The 17554-nt window shown below is 38.3% G+C and overlaps 1 protein-coding gene across 1 annotated transcript; it reads left to right on the plus strand.

Moving 5' to 3' along the window:
• The first annotated feature begins 14807 nt into the window (after positions 1–14807).
• On the plus strand, positions 14808–17354 carry LOC149394892 (NAD(P)-binding Rossmann-fold superfamily protein). Its single transcript, XM_089615284.1, has 3 exons — positions 14808–15483; positions 16470–16819; positions 16919–17354. The coding sequence occupies exons 1-3, from the start codon at positions 15025–15027 to the stop codon at positions 17064–17066; spliced, it is 957 nt and encodes a 318-aa protein (XP_089471410.1). The 5' UTR covers positions 14808–15024; the 3' UTR covers positions 17067–17354.
• Positions 17355–17554: the final 200 nt, after the last annotated feature.

The following is a 17554-nucleotide window of genomic DNA, read 5'->3' on the forward strand; positions in this document are numbered from 1 at the left end:
GAAGAATTGCACGTGCTGAAGAATTGTCCGAATTAGAGAGACGAAGCAACCGGGAGAGGAGACGAAGAGGCGACGATTGTTTAAGAAGTTGTTGACGGTTATGAGAGTGTTGATGTTCACGTAATTTCCACCACTCAATCCGAGAAACGTTTGATCGTGGACTCTAGGTGCTCATTCAATATGACACCGAATGAAAGCTTGTTTTAGAGCTACAAAAAAAATTACAATGGGTGGAGTGTTTCTCAGAAACAACAAATCATGTATGGCAGGAATCGGTACAATGCGGATTAGGTGGCACGGCCGAATCGAGTGGATTTTGATAGAGGTACAGCATGCCCTCTAAGTACATATTTTGGTTTCATTAAAATGACATCTCGAGATATGAACACCCAACCTAATTATCTAAGAACTTACCCTTTTGTGATTCATGTTATAGCTTAAGAACATACAAGGTTTGGACTTGAAATCAAACTTGTGAGCATTCAAGGGTCTTGTGTTGAAAAAACATTATTAGCCAAATATATTGAGATGTATGTAAGAGCCTAGAGACTTTAAATGTAGGCAATCAATTAATAATGTAAACAATTGTATAGAAGGTTGCATCCCGTTATTTCAGTGGCATTGAGGCTTTATCAAGTACAGTGAGGCCAATCTCTACAATATGCATGTGTCTTCACTTAGCAAGGCAATTTTGTTGATGGTTGTAGACATGAGTTCATGTGAAATATGCCTTGTGAATGAAGGAAAGTGGTGAGGGGCATGTATTCACCACTCTAATCAGACTATATTTAGGGTTTAGGGGTAGGTCAACATGTTTTTTTAACATATGAAATATATGTAGAGCCTCGAATTTTTACATGAGCATATTTATACAAGTGAACCTGGAAGAGGCATCAATGAGCTAGATATAGTATGTATAGCCCCTAGAAGATGTACACCGTTTAAGACCACAATGGTCGTTATCTATGAGTTGAAGTAGTTTTTCTATACGTTGACTCAAAGTTTGGAAATGGAAATTTGTGGATTTCACATAAACAGCAAGCTTGACATACATAATTTGAGTCTTTGATATTTGTAATTCTGTTTAGTAAAGAAGTCAAGATGTCGTTCACAATGTTGAGACAATGTGTCCGACAACTTGCTTCAACACAAGTAATGAATAGATAACAAAGAGTACGAAGGAGAAAGAGACACACAAATTGGTTACCCAGTTCGGTGCAACGTCACCTACGTCTAGGGGCTCACAGCCAGTGGAAAAGATTTCATTATAATGTAGTCAATAGTACAAATAGGACTTATATGGATACAACAAATATTAATGCCCTAGAAACTATTACCACGAGTGATTACCAAGACCAGGGACTCCCCCTGAATTTGAGACCCGTCTCAATTCCACTCTTCAAGCACTCGCCTATGCTTGGTCGACTTCTGTCTTCAACGCACGTGAAACTTCAATCACGTAAACACAAAACCCAAATCTCACAAACAATCAATCTTCTGGAATAATGTTTGAAGAATAACACCGCTCTTAACCAAAAATAATTAGTTTCCTAATTCGCCAATCGTGCATGTCTAGGAAGCCTAATCCTTTGTGTTTAAAGCGTCAAAGCTGCTAAGGGGGAAGCACACAGCTTTTATACCAGTCAAACATCTCTGGAAGTAAATCTAGGATTTCCTTACCCATACACGCGAGAAGATCACCAAGGAAAGTCTTCTGCAAAGCAATCTGGAAAACAGGAAACTTGCCAGAAAAGCAGTGTGCGCACAAGAAGAAGGATGTCTCGACAAATGCTGAAGCATGAAGACCGACATCTTTCTTCAACGACTTGCACTAAAAAATAATGCCAACTCGAACGTATCAACAATATTGAAAGAAATATTACAAGTATTTAGAACATTTCTCACAATATTATCAGATGGACATGACACATTATTACATGGAACACTTGAATCATGAAACAAAAAAAACATTTATGACATAGATCAAAACATTATTACTGTTGTCAATGGTGCCCACAAGAAGAGTTGTAGTCTTTATTTTGTACATTTGATGTAATAAACTCTCACGAAGACTCTTGCTTGTAATTGCTTATTCATTAATAAAAAAGTTGAAACGTTCATTCATTCTTCCTTGTCTGTTTGAAGCTTTATGATAAAACATTAGTCTTTAGTCCATAAACAAACTTAACAACTTACGAAGAGACAAATGTAGATTTGCATGAACAAACTCTTTGTAGTTTGCTTAAAACGATATATTCGCAATCTAATGGTCAAAGGACTAGTGACCTCAGTACGATTGTTAGGAGAATCTATGAAGTCTGGTTATGGGGCATTGAGAGTTGGAGACTCTATAGTTCTTCTAGGTATCTTCCGAAGGTACTGAATTGACCAGTGCACTTCTAGAGACAAGATAAGAACAAACCATTTAACCTCTTATGTCTCGAAGTCACTACGTATGAATTGCATCGTGCTTACCTTAATCCTGAAATGAGACATGCCATTTCACAGCTTACGTATTCTCATTTGAGAAAGTCAGAGTTCGAACTCACTATGTGATTCTGAACAGGACCTATTGGTGAAGTACTAAGTTGTGAAGATGTCATGAGTAACTTTGTGAAGTTCTCATAGATATGGAATTCATGTACAAGATTGCTGAAATGCAATGTATATCACCTCATGCTTTGTTCCTTGGAATGTGAATAAATGAACTGGCCAGTGTCCAAATTGAGTCTTGACTCTTTTGGATGAAACAATGTGACTTGTTAGCTCCTCGTCAATACGTTGTTTCTAACTTATTCACAAGTGACAAAGGAGTTGAGGAGATAACAGCTAGAAGGGTAAAATGGTAATTTTGTAAATCCCGACTAGCTGATGATATTCATGAAGGGTAAACATAAATAATATTCAGTGGATCCACTCATTACAATTAGGTTGAATTCTTGAGTAGAAAATAAATTCATTTGAACCGAGAGATTTTCAGTGTCAACTCTTTAGTGGAGTCAGTTGACATTAAGCTAAACTTGGAAAAGGTTTGTGAACTTTTGAGTCCAAGTATTGAGCTCAAGCTTTGTTCATTTGGATCCATGAGGTCACTGTCATTAATCATATCAAGTATGAATAGTTAAACTAGAAGCTAAGTCAAAACAAGAACGAGACAAGTTTTGCGAAAATTGTCTAAAGGGTATTTTTGTCTTTTTGGACATAGGACGAAATGAATGTCAATAATTTGTTTTTGACATTGTCATATGATGAAAAATGAAACTTAAAACCACTCGGCCATAATAAGTTATTTGGGCCATGAGGATTAATTTCATTTCATGGGATTTTACTTGAAATTCTAAATGGGCTTTTCTTATGTTGTCATGAACAAATGAAGAAAAATCTAGAAGCTCCTTCTAGAAGCCTTGCACGTCCAACCTAAGGAAAATAAGGCTGAATTTCGTTCATGCCATAGTGTGAAAGAGAGTTTATTTTGTGCATTAATGTATGAAGATACTTGCCAAAAGAAAAAGAGGAAACAAATTTGCTTCTAGAAGCAAGTAGTATTTCGGCCAACTAAGGAACAGTAAATGAGGAAACAAATCCAAGGTGTTATGTGAACATCTTGGACGTGCAACATGATGGGAAAAGAGGAAATAACACTTTCTCATGAATATGTGATATTCTATAGAAAAGAGGAAACTACCTTTTGAAGGTAATCCTCCTCCTATAAATACCCCACCACATTCTCATTGTTTCTCATTCCACATAAGTTGGAGATTGAGAGCTTCTCTCTCTAGACATTGTGGTGGCCTCTCATCTCTCTCTCTCTCTCTCTCTCTCTCTCTCTCTCTCTCTCTCTCTCTCTCTCTCTCTCTCTCTCTCTCTCTCTAGTTATTTTCGGTTTTTGTTTTGGCACCTAGGTCCACATTTGACCTAGTATTTTAGTTCTTCGACTTTGAGACCTGTTCTCGAGTCTCCGTGTTTAAAAGTGCCCACACACTAATTCCTTTCTTTCTCGAGTGATTCTTGTGATAGAAACTTTCGTGGTTGCTCGTGTTGCCGAGGAAAGAAGAGAGACGTGCTGCGAGGGGAGACGAACGTTGCAACTTTCCAAAAGCTTCTCAACGTTCAAGCTTCTAAAAAGGTTAGTAAATTTATAATGCTCATAATGGTTTTTATTTACGTGTACTTGCTCTTTGTCTAGGTTAGTAATCGTTTTACTTGTCAAAAGAAAATTTTTAAAATTCCGCCGCTCACCCAAAGCGTTAAAATTTTTCTTAAACCCTAGATCAATTCCAACAAATGGTATCAGAGCTATGGTCAAAGATATGCATGTACATGTAATTAAAATTATGAGCTTGAAAATCGCTTTCGAAAGTTTACTAATTTTGTTGCCTTTAATTTATTGCTATTGCCTTTAAATTAAAAATCATGTTGTTTTTCTATGAGTTTGGGATGTTACTAAAACAAATTAGAATCAGTTCTAAAATTTTTTAATTTTTTATATTGAAAAACGTGTTTTTAAGTTTGAGAAAATTTCGAGTTAATTTTCTGACTGGTTTTCTTGTCTTACTAGTTTCTTTTATTTGCTTGAATCTTTTTATGCTTGTTGTTATTTATTTTATACCATGTTAATAAAGCACAAATAAAAGCCTTAACAACTTCCTAAAACGTTCCGTTACACTCGATTCTTTTTACGCACTAAAAGACCGAACTTTAATTATTTCTATTTTCTTCAAGCTGGAGTAAAACCCTCAATAAAAGTGGCATAACTCTCTGTCCAGAATTCTAAATTTAATGATTCTTAAATCAAATTAAAGGTCTGTCTGTCCTCTTTCCAATGCCACCGGTTTTGGGTCAAAATAATATTGGAACCGCCAGTTATGACGATTTTACTCCGAGGTGCGCGGCTGTTCCGAAAGTCCAGTTTTTTAGAAATCCGGATTTTCAGCCCCACTACCATGAGTTATAGAAATCTAATGAGAAAATTTTCTTGAGCAAAATTGTTTTTTATAAGATTATAAACATAATGTTAAAGATTAAAATGTTTTTATTTTTGAAAGTTTAATTGAAATTGAATTTTTACAAAACTAGTTTGAATTTTGAAAAACCGTTTTCATTTTCAAACTTGAAAATATTTTGTCATCCAAATCATATAAGTTTTCAAAATGTTTTCAAAACTATATCTATATCACATATGTTCAAAATCTATATGCTCTTGAAAATGTGAGTGGGAGGTCTCTTCGTAGACAAGTCGAAAAATAAAAAGATGTGTAATCTCAAACTTTCAAGTGTTCGAGTGAGTTGAAGTTCACACTTCCCTCATGCACTTTCCCCGAATAGAAAATAGGAAAAGATTTGAGTATGTACCTTGTGTCTTTATGCACTAACACTGCTCTAAACATGAACCTCTAGGATTCTTTTCTAGTTGTCCGCTCTATCGCTCTATAACTAGGAAATCTGTTTCCGAACTTATAAGAGTCGATGTACCAACTCCAAAAACTAAGTGGGAGGGTTATACTCGTTGTTTGTAACCCACGATCCCCAACACTAATGAAAGAATTAATTAACGTGAGACTAATAGTCACTCTTGTGGCCCTCTCTTAAATGAGAGTACTCTATGGCGTTTTTACTTCGATCATTGCTCAATGAGCTACGTCCGAGAGTGAGACGATGAAGACAAGGCCTCCTCTTGGGGGATTATTTTTTCAAAGTTGATCTTTTGGACTAAGTGGTTGGTTGCACACTTAGGCTCAATCCCTAGTAATCCTCCCTTGAGGCTCTGCGAAATGAGGTGAGTGATTAAACCAATTTAAAAGGTGGCTAGTCAAAATTGGTGTATTGACATCTTGGCTAAGCATTAATGATGTGTCATTTACTTATAAATGGAGATTTTTTGCGGCCTTCTCTTGAGGGAGTAAATTATCGTTTGGTTTATAACACATTTGGATTTTATCAATTCTTAAACAAACTTAAACCCTAAACCAAAGACTAAAACATAAACTTGTTTCAACTTATATAGGCAATATGTCTCAACCATCTCTCAAACATCCTTTCCTCGAACAAACTCAAAAACAAAAACTGCATAGATTCGAAACGTAACATTGACATCGTCATTACCGTTAACAAGCACAAATGGGTACTCACCACCCCCTGTCCTCAAACGAATGATGATTCGACACAAGAGGAAAAAGACGCATTGGCGGCCTGGCTCCGATCCGATGAGATTGTGAGGTGCTATATCTTAGCATCAATGAACAATATGTTGCAATAACAACATCGTGTTATCGAGACTGCCACCGACATGCTCTACAATCTCCATGAGATGTTTGGAGGGCAAGGGCGTCAGGCCGAACAACAAGCAGTCAGACAGTTTATGAACTGTCGCATGAAGGCTAGGACTCCTGTCAGGGACCATATGATGCTGATCATTAAGTTATCTGAATAAGATGGAAATCCTAGGATCTAAGATTAACGAGGAAACCAAAATAGATATGATCTTGGAAACTCTCCCCGAATCTTTGATACCTTCAAGTGGAACTACTCCATGAACAAGCTAGAGTACATTGTTACCGAGCTTATAAAGGAGCTTCACACTGCTGAAGGTCTAACTAAGAGACAGAGGAATCAAGGAGAGGCACATGCTACTGAGCACAAAGCCTCCGCCTCTGGATCTAAGAAAAGACCTCACAAGGCCGATAAGAAGAATTGTTCTGCCTATGTCAAAGCCAAGGAACATAATATTGTACTAATTACCGAAGCATGCTTAGTACCTGATAATGTATCAACGTGGATTTTTGACTCCGCTGCTACTAACCATATTTGTTGTTCCTTAACTGGTTTCAAGAAAACCAAAACCTTAGAGGAAGGCGACTTCTGTTTCAAATGGGGGGATGGGAGCCTGGTGTCTGTGAATACTGTGGGATCCGTGATACTGTCTTTTGAAGACCGCACTTTGAACTTGAATAATGTTTATTTTGTTCCTACCTTTGGGAAGAACTTAATATCCGTTGCTCGTCTTCTTGAGCAAGATTATTGTTTAAAGTTTATAAAGAATGGAATTTGTATTTCTTTTTCAAATTATTTTGTCACTGATGCATGTATGAAGAATTGTCTTTTTTACATTTATCTCACTCAACCTTCTCTTTTAGACACCAAAATAGATAACGATCTAATTAGGGAGCCAAAGAGAATCAAACTTTTTGAATCCTCCGATCTAACAAAATCAACACACCTATGGCACTTAAGACTTGGTCACATCAATCTAGATAGGATTAAGAGACTTGTGAGGGACGGTCCACTCCAAGCCTCTGCAATAGGTTCACTACCTACTTGTGAATCCTGCATAGAAGGAAAAATGACTAAGCGACCTTTCTCCGATAAGGGTCGAAGATCCACTGAGTTGCTGAAACTAGTACATTCTGATGTATGTGGTCCGCTCAGTCAACAGGCACGTGGGGGATACGAATACTTCGTTACCTTCACCGATGATTACTCGCAATATGGTTTTGTCTATTTGCTCAAACACAAATCCGAGACCTTTAACGTATTTAAGGTCTTTAGGGCTTTAGTGGAAAAGCAAACTGGCAAAGTGATCAAAGCACTTCGATCTGATCGAGGTGGTGAGTATATGTCTGGAGAGTTCGATGACTTTCTTAAAGAAGAAGGTATCGCTTCTCAGCTTACCGCACCTGGCACACCTCAACTAAACGGAGTGTCAGAGAGAAGAAACCGAACTCTTATGGAGATGGTTAGATCAATGATGAGTTACTCATCACTCCCTCTTTCCTTTTGGGGATATGCCCTCGAAACAGCCGCTTACATTCTGAACCAAATTCCGTCCAAAACGGTTCTTGGTACTCCTTATGAACGATGGACTGGCCGTAAAGTAAATCTGGGTCACATCCGAATTTGGGGTTGCCCTGCACATGTGCTAAGGCAAAAGACTAGCAAGTTGGCTAGTAGGTCAGAATTGTGTCTGTTCGTTGGATATCCAAAGGAAACCAAAGGTTTTACTTTCTATAGTCCTGAGGACGATAAGAATTTCGTTAGCACGAATGCGCGTTTCCTTGAGAAAGACTTTATGAAGGATGCAAAACCTAGAAGAAAAATTGTGCTTGAAGAAAAGTTGGGTGAGGAAGCTTCTACCTCATCTGTAAAAAAACTGTTCTTACCCCAACTGAAACACAACCTAACTCATCAGAATCTCGTCAAGTAGTACTTCGACGTAGTGGGAGGGCTACTCAAAAGCCTGACAGGTACATCTCCTATGGAGACTCTCTCGTAGCCGTCTCTGATATGGATGACCCTGTTTCCTATAGCCAAGCAATGGCTTGTCCTGAATCAAACATTTGGCTTGACGCCATGAAAGTTGAAATGCACTCGATGTATGTCAACAAAGTCTGGAAAGTTGTAGACCTTCCTGAAGGGATTAAACCTGTAGGGTGTAAGTGGATATGCAAGAAGAAAAGGGATCCGGATGGGAACGTCGAGACGTTCAGAGCACGACTTGTGGCTAAGGGTTATACCCAACAAGAAAGGATTGACTATGAAGAAACCTTATCGCCAGTAGCGATGCTTAAATCCATCCGCATACTTCTATCCATAGCTGCAGCTCTCGACTATGAGATCTGGCAAATGGATGTCAAGACTGCCTTCCTAAATAGCAATCTTGATGAGCGCATTTATATGGCTCAACCAGACGGTTTCGTGGAAGAAGGTCAAGAAACCAAGGTTTGTGAGTTGCTTAAGTCCATTTATGGATTAAAGCAAGCATGTAGGTTATGGAATATTAGATTCGATGAAACTGTAAAGAGCTTCGGTTTTGAGCAGTCAATAGATGAACCGTGTGTTTACAAGTTAATACACGAAGGCAAAGTTGTGTTTCTGGTACTATATTTCGATGATATATTACTCATAGATAATGATGTGGGTAAGTTATCTGAGGTTAAGGTCTGGCTGGCAAAGCAATTCGATATGAAGGATCTAGGAGAAGCCGCGTACATTCTGGGGATCCAAATCTTTCGAGATAGGAAGAACCAGACTCTGTCGCTCTCTCAATTGATAAGGTGATGAATCGCTTCTCGATGCAAGACTCCAAGAAGGGCCAAACACCCTTTAGGCATGGAGTCTCACTCTCTAAGGACCAGTCTCCCAAGACTGCACAAGAGATTGAGGACATGAGAAAAATCCCCTACGCCTCAGCCGTAGGAAGTCTCATGTATGCTATGCTTTACACTAGACCTGACATCTGTTTCGCCGTTGGCGTAGTTAGCCATTTCCAATCCAACCATAGACCCAAGCACTAGATTGTTGTTAAGCATGTTCTTAAGTATCTTCGAAGAACTAGGAACTTGATGCTTACGTACTCAGGTACTGACCTGACTCTGACAGGATATACCGACTCCGATTTTCAAGTGGATAAGGATTTCAGGAAATCCACTTCGGGATCTATGTTCATCCTTAATGGTGGAGCTGTTGTGTAGAGGAGTATTAAGCAATCTTGCATTGCTGACTCCACAATGGAAGCAGAATATGTGGCTGCTTGTGAAGCATCCAAAGAGGCTGTATGGTTTAGAAAATTCCTTAAGTATTTGGAAGTTGTTTTAAACGTCGACGAGCCCATGACCCTTTATTGTGAAAATAGTGGAGCTGTCGCTAACTCAAAGGAACCTCGAAGCCATAAGCGCTCTAAACATATTGAGAGGAAATACCATTTGATTCGAGAGATCGTGCAGCGCGGAGACGTGGAAGTGAAGAAGATATCAACGGTGGACAACCTGGCAGATCCATTCACCAAGGCCCTAGCAAACAAGGTCTTCGACCAACATCGAGAGGGATTAGGCATGAAGGACTACACACATCGTCTTTGAGTCAAGTGGGAGTTTGTTGTCAATGGTGCCCACAAGAAGAGTTGTAGTCTTTATTTTGTACATTTGATGTAATAAACTCTCACGAAGACTCTTGCTTGTAATTGCTTATTCATTAATAAAAAGTTGAAACGTTCATTCATTCTTCCTTGTCTGTTTGAAGCTTTATGATAAAACATTAGTCTTTAGTCCATAAACAAACTTAACAACTTACGAAGAGACAAATGTAGATTTGCATGAACAAACTCTTCGTAGTTTGCTTAAAACGATATATTCGCAATCTAATGGTCAAATGACTAGTGACCTCAGTACGATTGTTAGGAGAATCTATGAAGTCTGGTTATGGGGCATTGAGAGTTGGAGACTCTATAGTTCTTCTAGGTATCTTCCGAAGGTACTGAATTGACCAGTGCACTTCTAGAGACAAGATAAGAACAAACCATTTAACCTCTTATGTCTCGAAGTCACTACGTATGAATTGCATCGTGCTTACCTTAATCCTGAAATGAGACATACCATTTCACAGCTTACGTATTCTCATATGAGAAAGTCAGAGTTCGAACTCACTATGTGATTCTGAACAGGACCTATTGGTGAAGTACTAAGTTGTGAAGATGTCATGAGTAACTTTGTGAAGTTCTCATAGATATGGAATTCATGTACAAGATTGCTGAAATGCAATGTATATCACCTCATGCTTTGTTCCTTGGAATGTGAATAAATGAACTGGCCAGTGTCCAAATTGAGTCTTGACTCTTTTGGATGAAACAATGTGACTTGTTAGCTCCTCGTCAATACGTTGTTTCTAACTTATTCACAAGTGACAAAGGAGTTGAGGAGATAACAGCTAGAAGGGTAAAATGGTAATTTTGTAAATCCCGACTAGCTGATGATATTCATGAAGGGTAAACATAAATAATATTCAGTGGATCCACTCATTACAATTAGGTTGAATTCTTGAGTAGAAAATAAATTCATTCTAACTTATTCACAAGTGACAAAGGAGTTGAGGAGATAACAGCTAGAAGGGTAAAATGGTAATTTTGTAAATCCCGACTAGCTGATGATATTCATGAAGGGTAAACATAAATAATATTCAGTGGATCCACTCATTACAATTAGGTTGAATTCTTGAGTAGAAAATAAATTCATTTGAACCGAGAGATTTTCAGTGTCAACTCTTTAGTGGAGTCAGTTGACATTAAGCTAAACTTGGAAAAGGTTTGTGAACTTTTGAGTCCAAGTATTGAGCTCAAGCTTTGTTCATTTGGATCCATGAGGTCACTGTCACAAATCATATCGAGTAGGAATAGTTAAACTAGAAACTAAGTCAAAACAAGAACGAGACAAGTTTTGCGAAAATTGTCTAAAGGGTATTTTTGTCTTTTTGGACATAGGACGAAATGAATGTCAATAATTTTTTTTTTGACATTGTCATATGATGACAAATGAAACTTAAAACCACTCGGCCATAATAAGTTATTTGGGCCATGAGGATTAATTTCATTTCATGGGATTTTACTTGAAAATTCTAAATGGGCTTTTCTTATGTTGTCATGAACAAATGAAGAAAAATCTAGAAGCTCCTTCTAGAAGCCTTGCACGTCCAACCTAAGGAAAATAAGGCTGAATTTCGTTCATGCCATAGTGTGAAAGAGAGTTTATTTTGTGCATTAATGTATGAAGATACTTGCCAAAAGAAAAAGATGAAACAAATTTGCTTCTAGAAGCAAGTAGTATTTCGGCCAACTAAGGAACAGTAAATGAGGAAACAAATCCAAGGTGTCATGTGAACATCTTGGACGTGCAACATGATGGGAAAAGAGGAAATAACATTTTCTCATGAATATGTGATATTCTATAGAAAAGAGGAAACTACCTTTTAAAGGTAATCCTCCTCTTATAAATACCCCACCACATTCTCATTGTTTCTCATTCCACATAAGTTAGAGATTGAGAGCTTCTCTCTCTAGACATTGTGGTGGCCGATCATCTCTCTCTCTCTCTCTCTCTCTCTCTCTCTCTCTCTCTCTCTCTCTCTCTCTCTCTCTCTCTCTCTCTCTCTCTAGTTATTTTCGGTTTTTGTTTTGGCACCTAGGTCCACATTTGACCTAGTGTTTTAGCTCTTCGACTTTGAGATTTGTTCTCGAGTCGCAGTGTTTAAAAGTGCCCACACACTAATTCCTTTCTTTCTCGAGTGATTCTTGTGATAGAAACTTTCGTGGTTGCTCGTGTTGCCGAGGAAAGAAGAGAGACGTGCTGCAAGGGGAGACGAACGTTGCAACTTTCCAAAAGCTTCTCAACGTTCAAGCTTCTAAAAAGGTTAGTAAATTTATAATGCTCATAATGGTTTTTATTTACGTGTACTTGCTCTTTGTCTAGGTTAGTAAAATCGTTTTACTTGTCAAAAGAAAATTTTTAAAATTCCGCCGCTTACCCGAAGCGTTAAACTTTTTCTTAAATCCTAGATCAATTCCAACAATTACATGAAACACTTGAATCATGAAAAAAAAAAAAAAAAAAAAAAAAAAAAAAAAAAACTATTGACCTGCGTTGAGGAAGGCACCGTTGAGTTGTTGTTGGACATGACACTTGAATAATTTGACAGACTTGACTTGGAAATGGTGGATAGCTGGATTAGGAGTTGGGACTTTGTCGAAGACATATAGACCATTGTGGAGATAACCTCAAATAAGTATAGCCCTGGTGACATGATCCTTCACAAGATAAAATTAAGGATGGAATTAAAAATATGTATTATTACAAAAAGCTTAGAATATTTTTGGTTATGCGTGCACATGAAGAACGCTATTAAAGAGAAGTGTTTGACTAGTGACTAGTGAAATAAAACTAGACTGACCATAATTAGAAATGTTGAGGCTCATACTATTAGCATGTAACACCTTTTTAAAACATGTGACTACAGTCATGTGCATCAGATTGTCAAACGATCCACGACCTCGATGTTTGTTTGAGCATATTCATGGCCTGAGATGTGATTAAACTAGTTGAAACCACCACGACTTAAATTCAGACTACAATAGGCGAAGTGAAAGCCACTAATATTGAGCAATCACGTCCATAACTCAACCACGGCCTCGATTCCAAGAATGAATTTTCTCAATTCTTCTCTCTTGAGTGAGCATAAGAGTTTTCACTTGGCCTACTTTCAACGGATCAACACGAGTTTCCATTGACATAATGAAGTGCTCATACTCATGAGGGATCCTAGTGGAAATGGCATCATCGTTGAGATCTTTTGCTTTCACTACTTCATAAATCATAGTTAAGTGACCAATTAAAATGTGTATCTAAAGCAGATAATTGTGGGGATGGATTTCAGCCTCCCCAATGTCTTCAATTGGGTCCAAACCCAATCAAATATCTGATGTTACTAAGCCTAGCTCGCTCAGGCCCAGCTCGCTCAAATGGCTTCGCCAAGTCTCTGGGCTCTCACGTCGTCAGCCCAAGGGAAGCGATCTTCAGCCAGTCTTCTCGCTGTCACCAGCTCAAGTCAACACGCAAGTAGGCCCCTCAAACTCTCCAGTCCGACCAAGTGTCCTCCAGATCGACGACAAAGAAACGACGACCTTAGCTATAAATAAACTTGACCTAGTACTCGATCTTAGTGGAGCTCGTCCTCTCTCAGTGAGTCGAGCTCGACCCAAGTTGTACTCATTTGGTCAGCATTCAATTAAAGCTCCCGTATTTCATTCGTTATTTATTTATGTTCAATTCTTATTTATTATTTCATTATAAATTAGCTTTATCCGATTCTTATACGACGAATTCTTGAGATCCACATAAATATAAATAAATCGATACACCAAATATATAATATAATTTTCGTAATTGTTGAGAGACCGAATCCGACATCAACAATAATCATTGATTGTTATTGATTCTTTCTTAGTTTTGTTTAATTGAGCCTTATATTGAGAGACCTTAGCTCCGACCAGTGTTGAGAAGTAAATATTCCGCATACTCCAAACCTGAGGAGATATTTCATAGGATACCATTTTTGGCAGCAAATCGTCGCTCATTGGCGCCATTTTCACGAAATAATGATTCACAATTATGTTGTTGCCTTTTTGCTCTGTCATAATTCTAGTACAATAACCTCCGATGAAAGAAAACGTTGGAGATTGTGACCTCATAAGTTTGCTTGCACTTGCTTTTGCCACACAATATAAATAGAGTTTTGATGCGATCGAATGAGAGAACGAACGAACTGAGGACCACCGGTGTTTGTTGTGTCATAAATGGTTGCTAGCTTTAGAGATACATATCGAAGAAAGAAAGATCGCGAATTCTTTGAACAAAGTGGTGAATGAGAAAAAGCTCTGATACCGTGTAATGAGTATGAACGTGAGAGAATTGTAGAGAAGAAGATCTCTCACTTCCTAACTAACTCTCAGTAGACAAGAAACGACACAAAACATGACGTATGAGAGAAACGACACCGAGCTATAAAATGCAAAATAAACGATAATGCCCAAACTACACTTATTGGTTGTGTTTGGCATGGCTTATTAAGCATGCTTTTAGCTTTTTCTAAAAGCCCAACCGTTTTAAAGTGTTTGATAAAAATAACTTTTAGTAAAAGTTGAAAAGTGCTTTTGCAAAATATATAATAAAATTGAAAAGCTAGATTTTCGTAGTTTTTGAAAAAAAAAACAGTTTTGTTCAAAAGCAGAAATTAAAAGCGCATTTTTTAAAAGCAAAGATAGTCGAACACAACCAACACTATACGATAAAAAACAAAAAAGTTAAAATCATGTGTATAAAAATAAAAACTGAATGATCTGTTACTTCCTATTAAAAAAACTGCTGTATTTTCGGAACAATGGATTTAAAACGGTGAGAAAACGAAGTTTTTAACTTTTTTACAAAATAATAAACTTTTTGGTACGTGTGAGATATCTCTCTCTAACAGCTAATATTCGTCCGCCACGTCATGTATAGTGAATTAGTGAGTGTGCGCAAATCGAGTTACAAAACAAGTCCCACTTTCAAAGCAATTAGATAGCATCGTAAGAATCGGGGTTTCCGTTGATAACTTGATATAAGAATCGAAGCGTTTTCATTCATTTTTTATTTCTTTGATTGATTGCAAATTTGAGAGATAGAGAGAAGAAGAAAGAGAGAGAGAGAGAGAGAAAGAGAGAGAGAGATGTCAGTTTGCGTTACCGGAGGCAATGGGTTCATCGGAACATGGCTAATCAAAAGCCTCCTCGACCGAGGCTACTCCAAAATCCACGCCTCGATCCTCCCGGGATCCGACGCCGACCACCTCCTCTCTCTCCCCGGCGCCGATTCCGGCAGACTCCGGATCTTCTCCGCCGATCTTCTCGACGCCGATGCCGTCTCCGCCGCCGTCCGAGGCTGCCGAGGCGTCTTCCACGTGGCGTCCCCCTGCACGCTCGAAGCCCCGCGGGACCCGCAGGCGGAGCTGCTCTCGCCGGCGGTCGACGGCACCGTCAACGTCCTGCGCGCCGCCAGAGACGCGGGCGTGAAGCGCGTGGTGATCACGTCGTCGATATCGGCTATGGTTCCGAATCCTTCGTGGCCTCAAGGGAAGGTCTTCGACGAGGATTCCTGGACTGACCTTGACTACTGCAAATCTCGTCAGGTCTGTATACTTTTTCTTTTCTTTTCTTTTTCTTTATGTTTAGAAATCTTATCCGCAAGAAAAATAAAAATAAAACAAACAATTATCATTATTCTACAAAAAAATTTGTTATTAAATAATTTCACATTAATTTGTTGCTTAACAGATAAATGAATTAGTTAGCCTTATTTAATAATCTTATTTCTAAATTATTGTATATGTTTATAACTCATTCCCAGAATTATTAGCTCATGTTATAGCTCCCTCAAAAAAAAATTATGTTGGCTTTTAATTTTTTTTTCTTATTTTATACTTTAAAAGATTACAAATTTACCCCAATGATTTTTTTTGGCATATTAACTCCCTTAGTTTACATTTATGTATTCGCCCCTCCTCATATGCAATTTAATTATAAAGTTTAAAACACATTAAGAATTAAATTGAACAAAATAAAAAGTCTGCCAAAAAAAAATGTGTATTATTGGCTTGTGACTAGATCAATGTAACAAATTATTCAAAAAACTAAAGTACGAATTCAATTTAAATAGAGATTGACTATATATATGAAATCTCTTTGTAGGGTCAATCTCTACTTTACATGGTTAATAAGCTTTTTCGATGACGAGTAATTCAAGATTAGAATGGTATCAGATCCCACAAAGCTCAAAAATTACTCGGACACATCTTTAAACACAACAAACATATTGCCAATTGGTTTGTTAGTAGTTTGTAAAAAAATGCATGACAATTGAAAAAAATAGAGTGTAGCCATATAAAAACCTTAAAGTTCCCATAATAACTAACGTTTTGTTAATTATAGTTAATTAGGCACTGATTCTATTGGCAACAATTTTTGCCCAAATAACTCCCGCCCACGGACAATTAATGGGCAGAAGTTATTTCGGAAAAATTGTCAATTAGTTAATAGAATCAGTAGCTAATTAGTAAACAAGTTTAATGCGACTTAGTTGCTTATAAATTTTCTTTTTTAAAAAATATATTGTTAGAAATGGTATCCGGTGTCGAAGACTCTGGCGGAGAAAGCGGCGTGGGAGTTTGCGAAGGATCACGGAATGGACGTGGTGACGATCCACCCGTCCACGTGCCTGGGCCCGCTTCTGCAGCCGAGCCTGAACGCGAGCACAGCCGTTCTGCTCAACCTTCTCCACGGCTCCCAAGACACTCAGGAGTACTACTGGCTCGGGGCCGTCCACGTCAGCGACGTGGCCCACGCACAGATCCTGCTCTACGAATCCCCCGAGGCTTCCGGAAGGTACCTCTGCACCAACGGAATCTTTCAGTTCAGCGATTTCGCCCTCGAAGTCTCCCGCCTCTTCCCTCAATTTCCCGTCCACAGGTTTGCTAATGTATTTCATTTGGTGATGATCTTGAAACTTTGACAAGAGATACGAACTCGAGTATGAGATTTTGATTTTTTTTTTTTTTTTTGGTGCAGGTTTAGTGAGGAAACCCAGCCGGGTTTAGCTGAGTGCAAAGACGCAGCGAAGAGACTAATCGACCTCGGGGTTGTCTTTACGCCTCTGGAAGAAACCATTAGGGAAGCAATAGAGAGCTTGAAATGTAAGGGCTTTCTTACAGCTTGAAATGCAAGTTGGTTTCTTTGTTTGTGTTACCACGCTTGCTATGATCTACAGAGGCGATTGTGATGTAGTCGCTCGAAAATAATAGACTGAAATAATGTGAGAATGTGTGATTGGCAAGGTTTATTTCTTCAAATAAGAGAAAGTTACGAATACTGGTATTCAAGTGGTCTATGATTGAAATGCTAGCATTTCAGAGCATTATAATTTGAAATCGACCAAAGAGGTTACTAACAAACAATTTATATATACATACATATAACTATATAACAAATCCCGCTTCATTTTCTCTCCTCTCTCCTTCACCAAACCCTCTTTTTTCGCTTTTTCTCTTTGATTCTCACCCAAAATGATCGGAGAAAACGATTTTTACTTCTCACCACCACCGTAGACTTTTCGGAAATAAAATTCCGATCTGATATGTGCTAGTTCTCGGCTCAGATCTGATCCCATGCACCATCCTACTCTCCCCATGCGCCCGAGTCTCCGCC

Source organism: Urtica dioica, chromosome 5 (assembly GCF_054948205.1).
Source record: "Urtica dioica subsp. dioica isolate 48M chromosome 5, U.dioica_male_clone48M_v1_H2, whole genome shotgun sequence".
Lineage (NCBI taxonomy): Eukaryota > Viridiplantae > Streptophyta > Magnoliopsida > Rosales > Urticaceae > Urtica > Urtica dioica.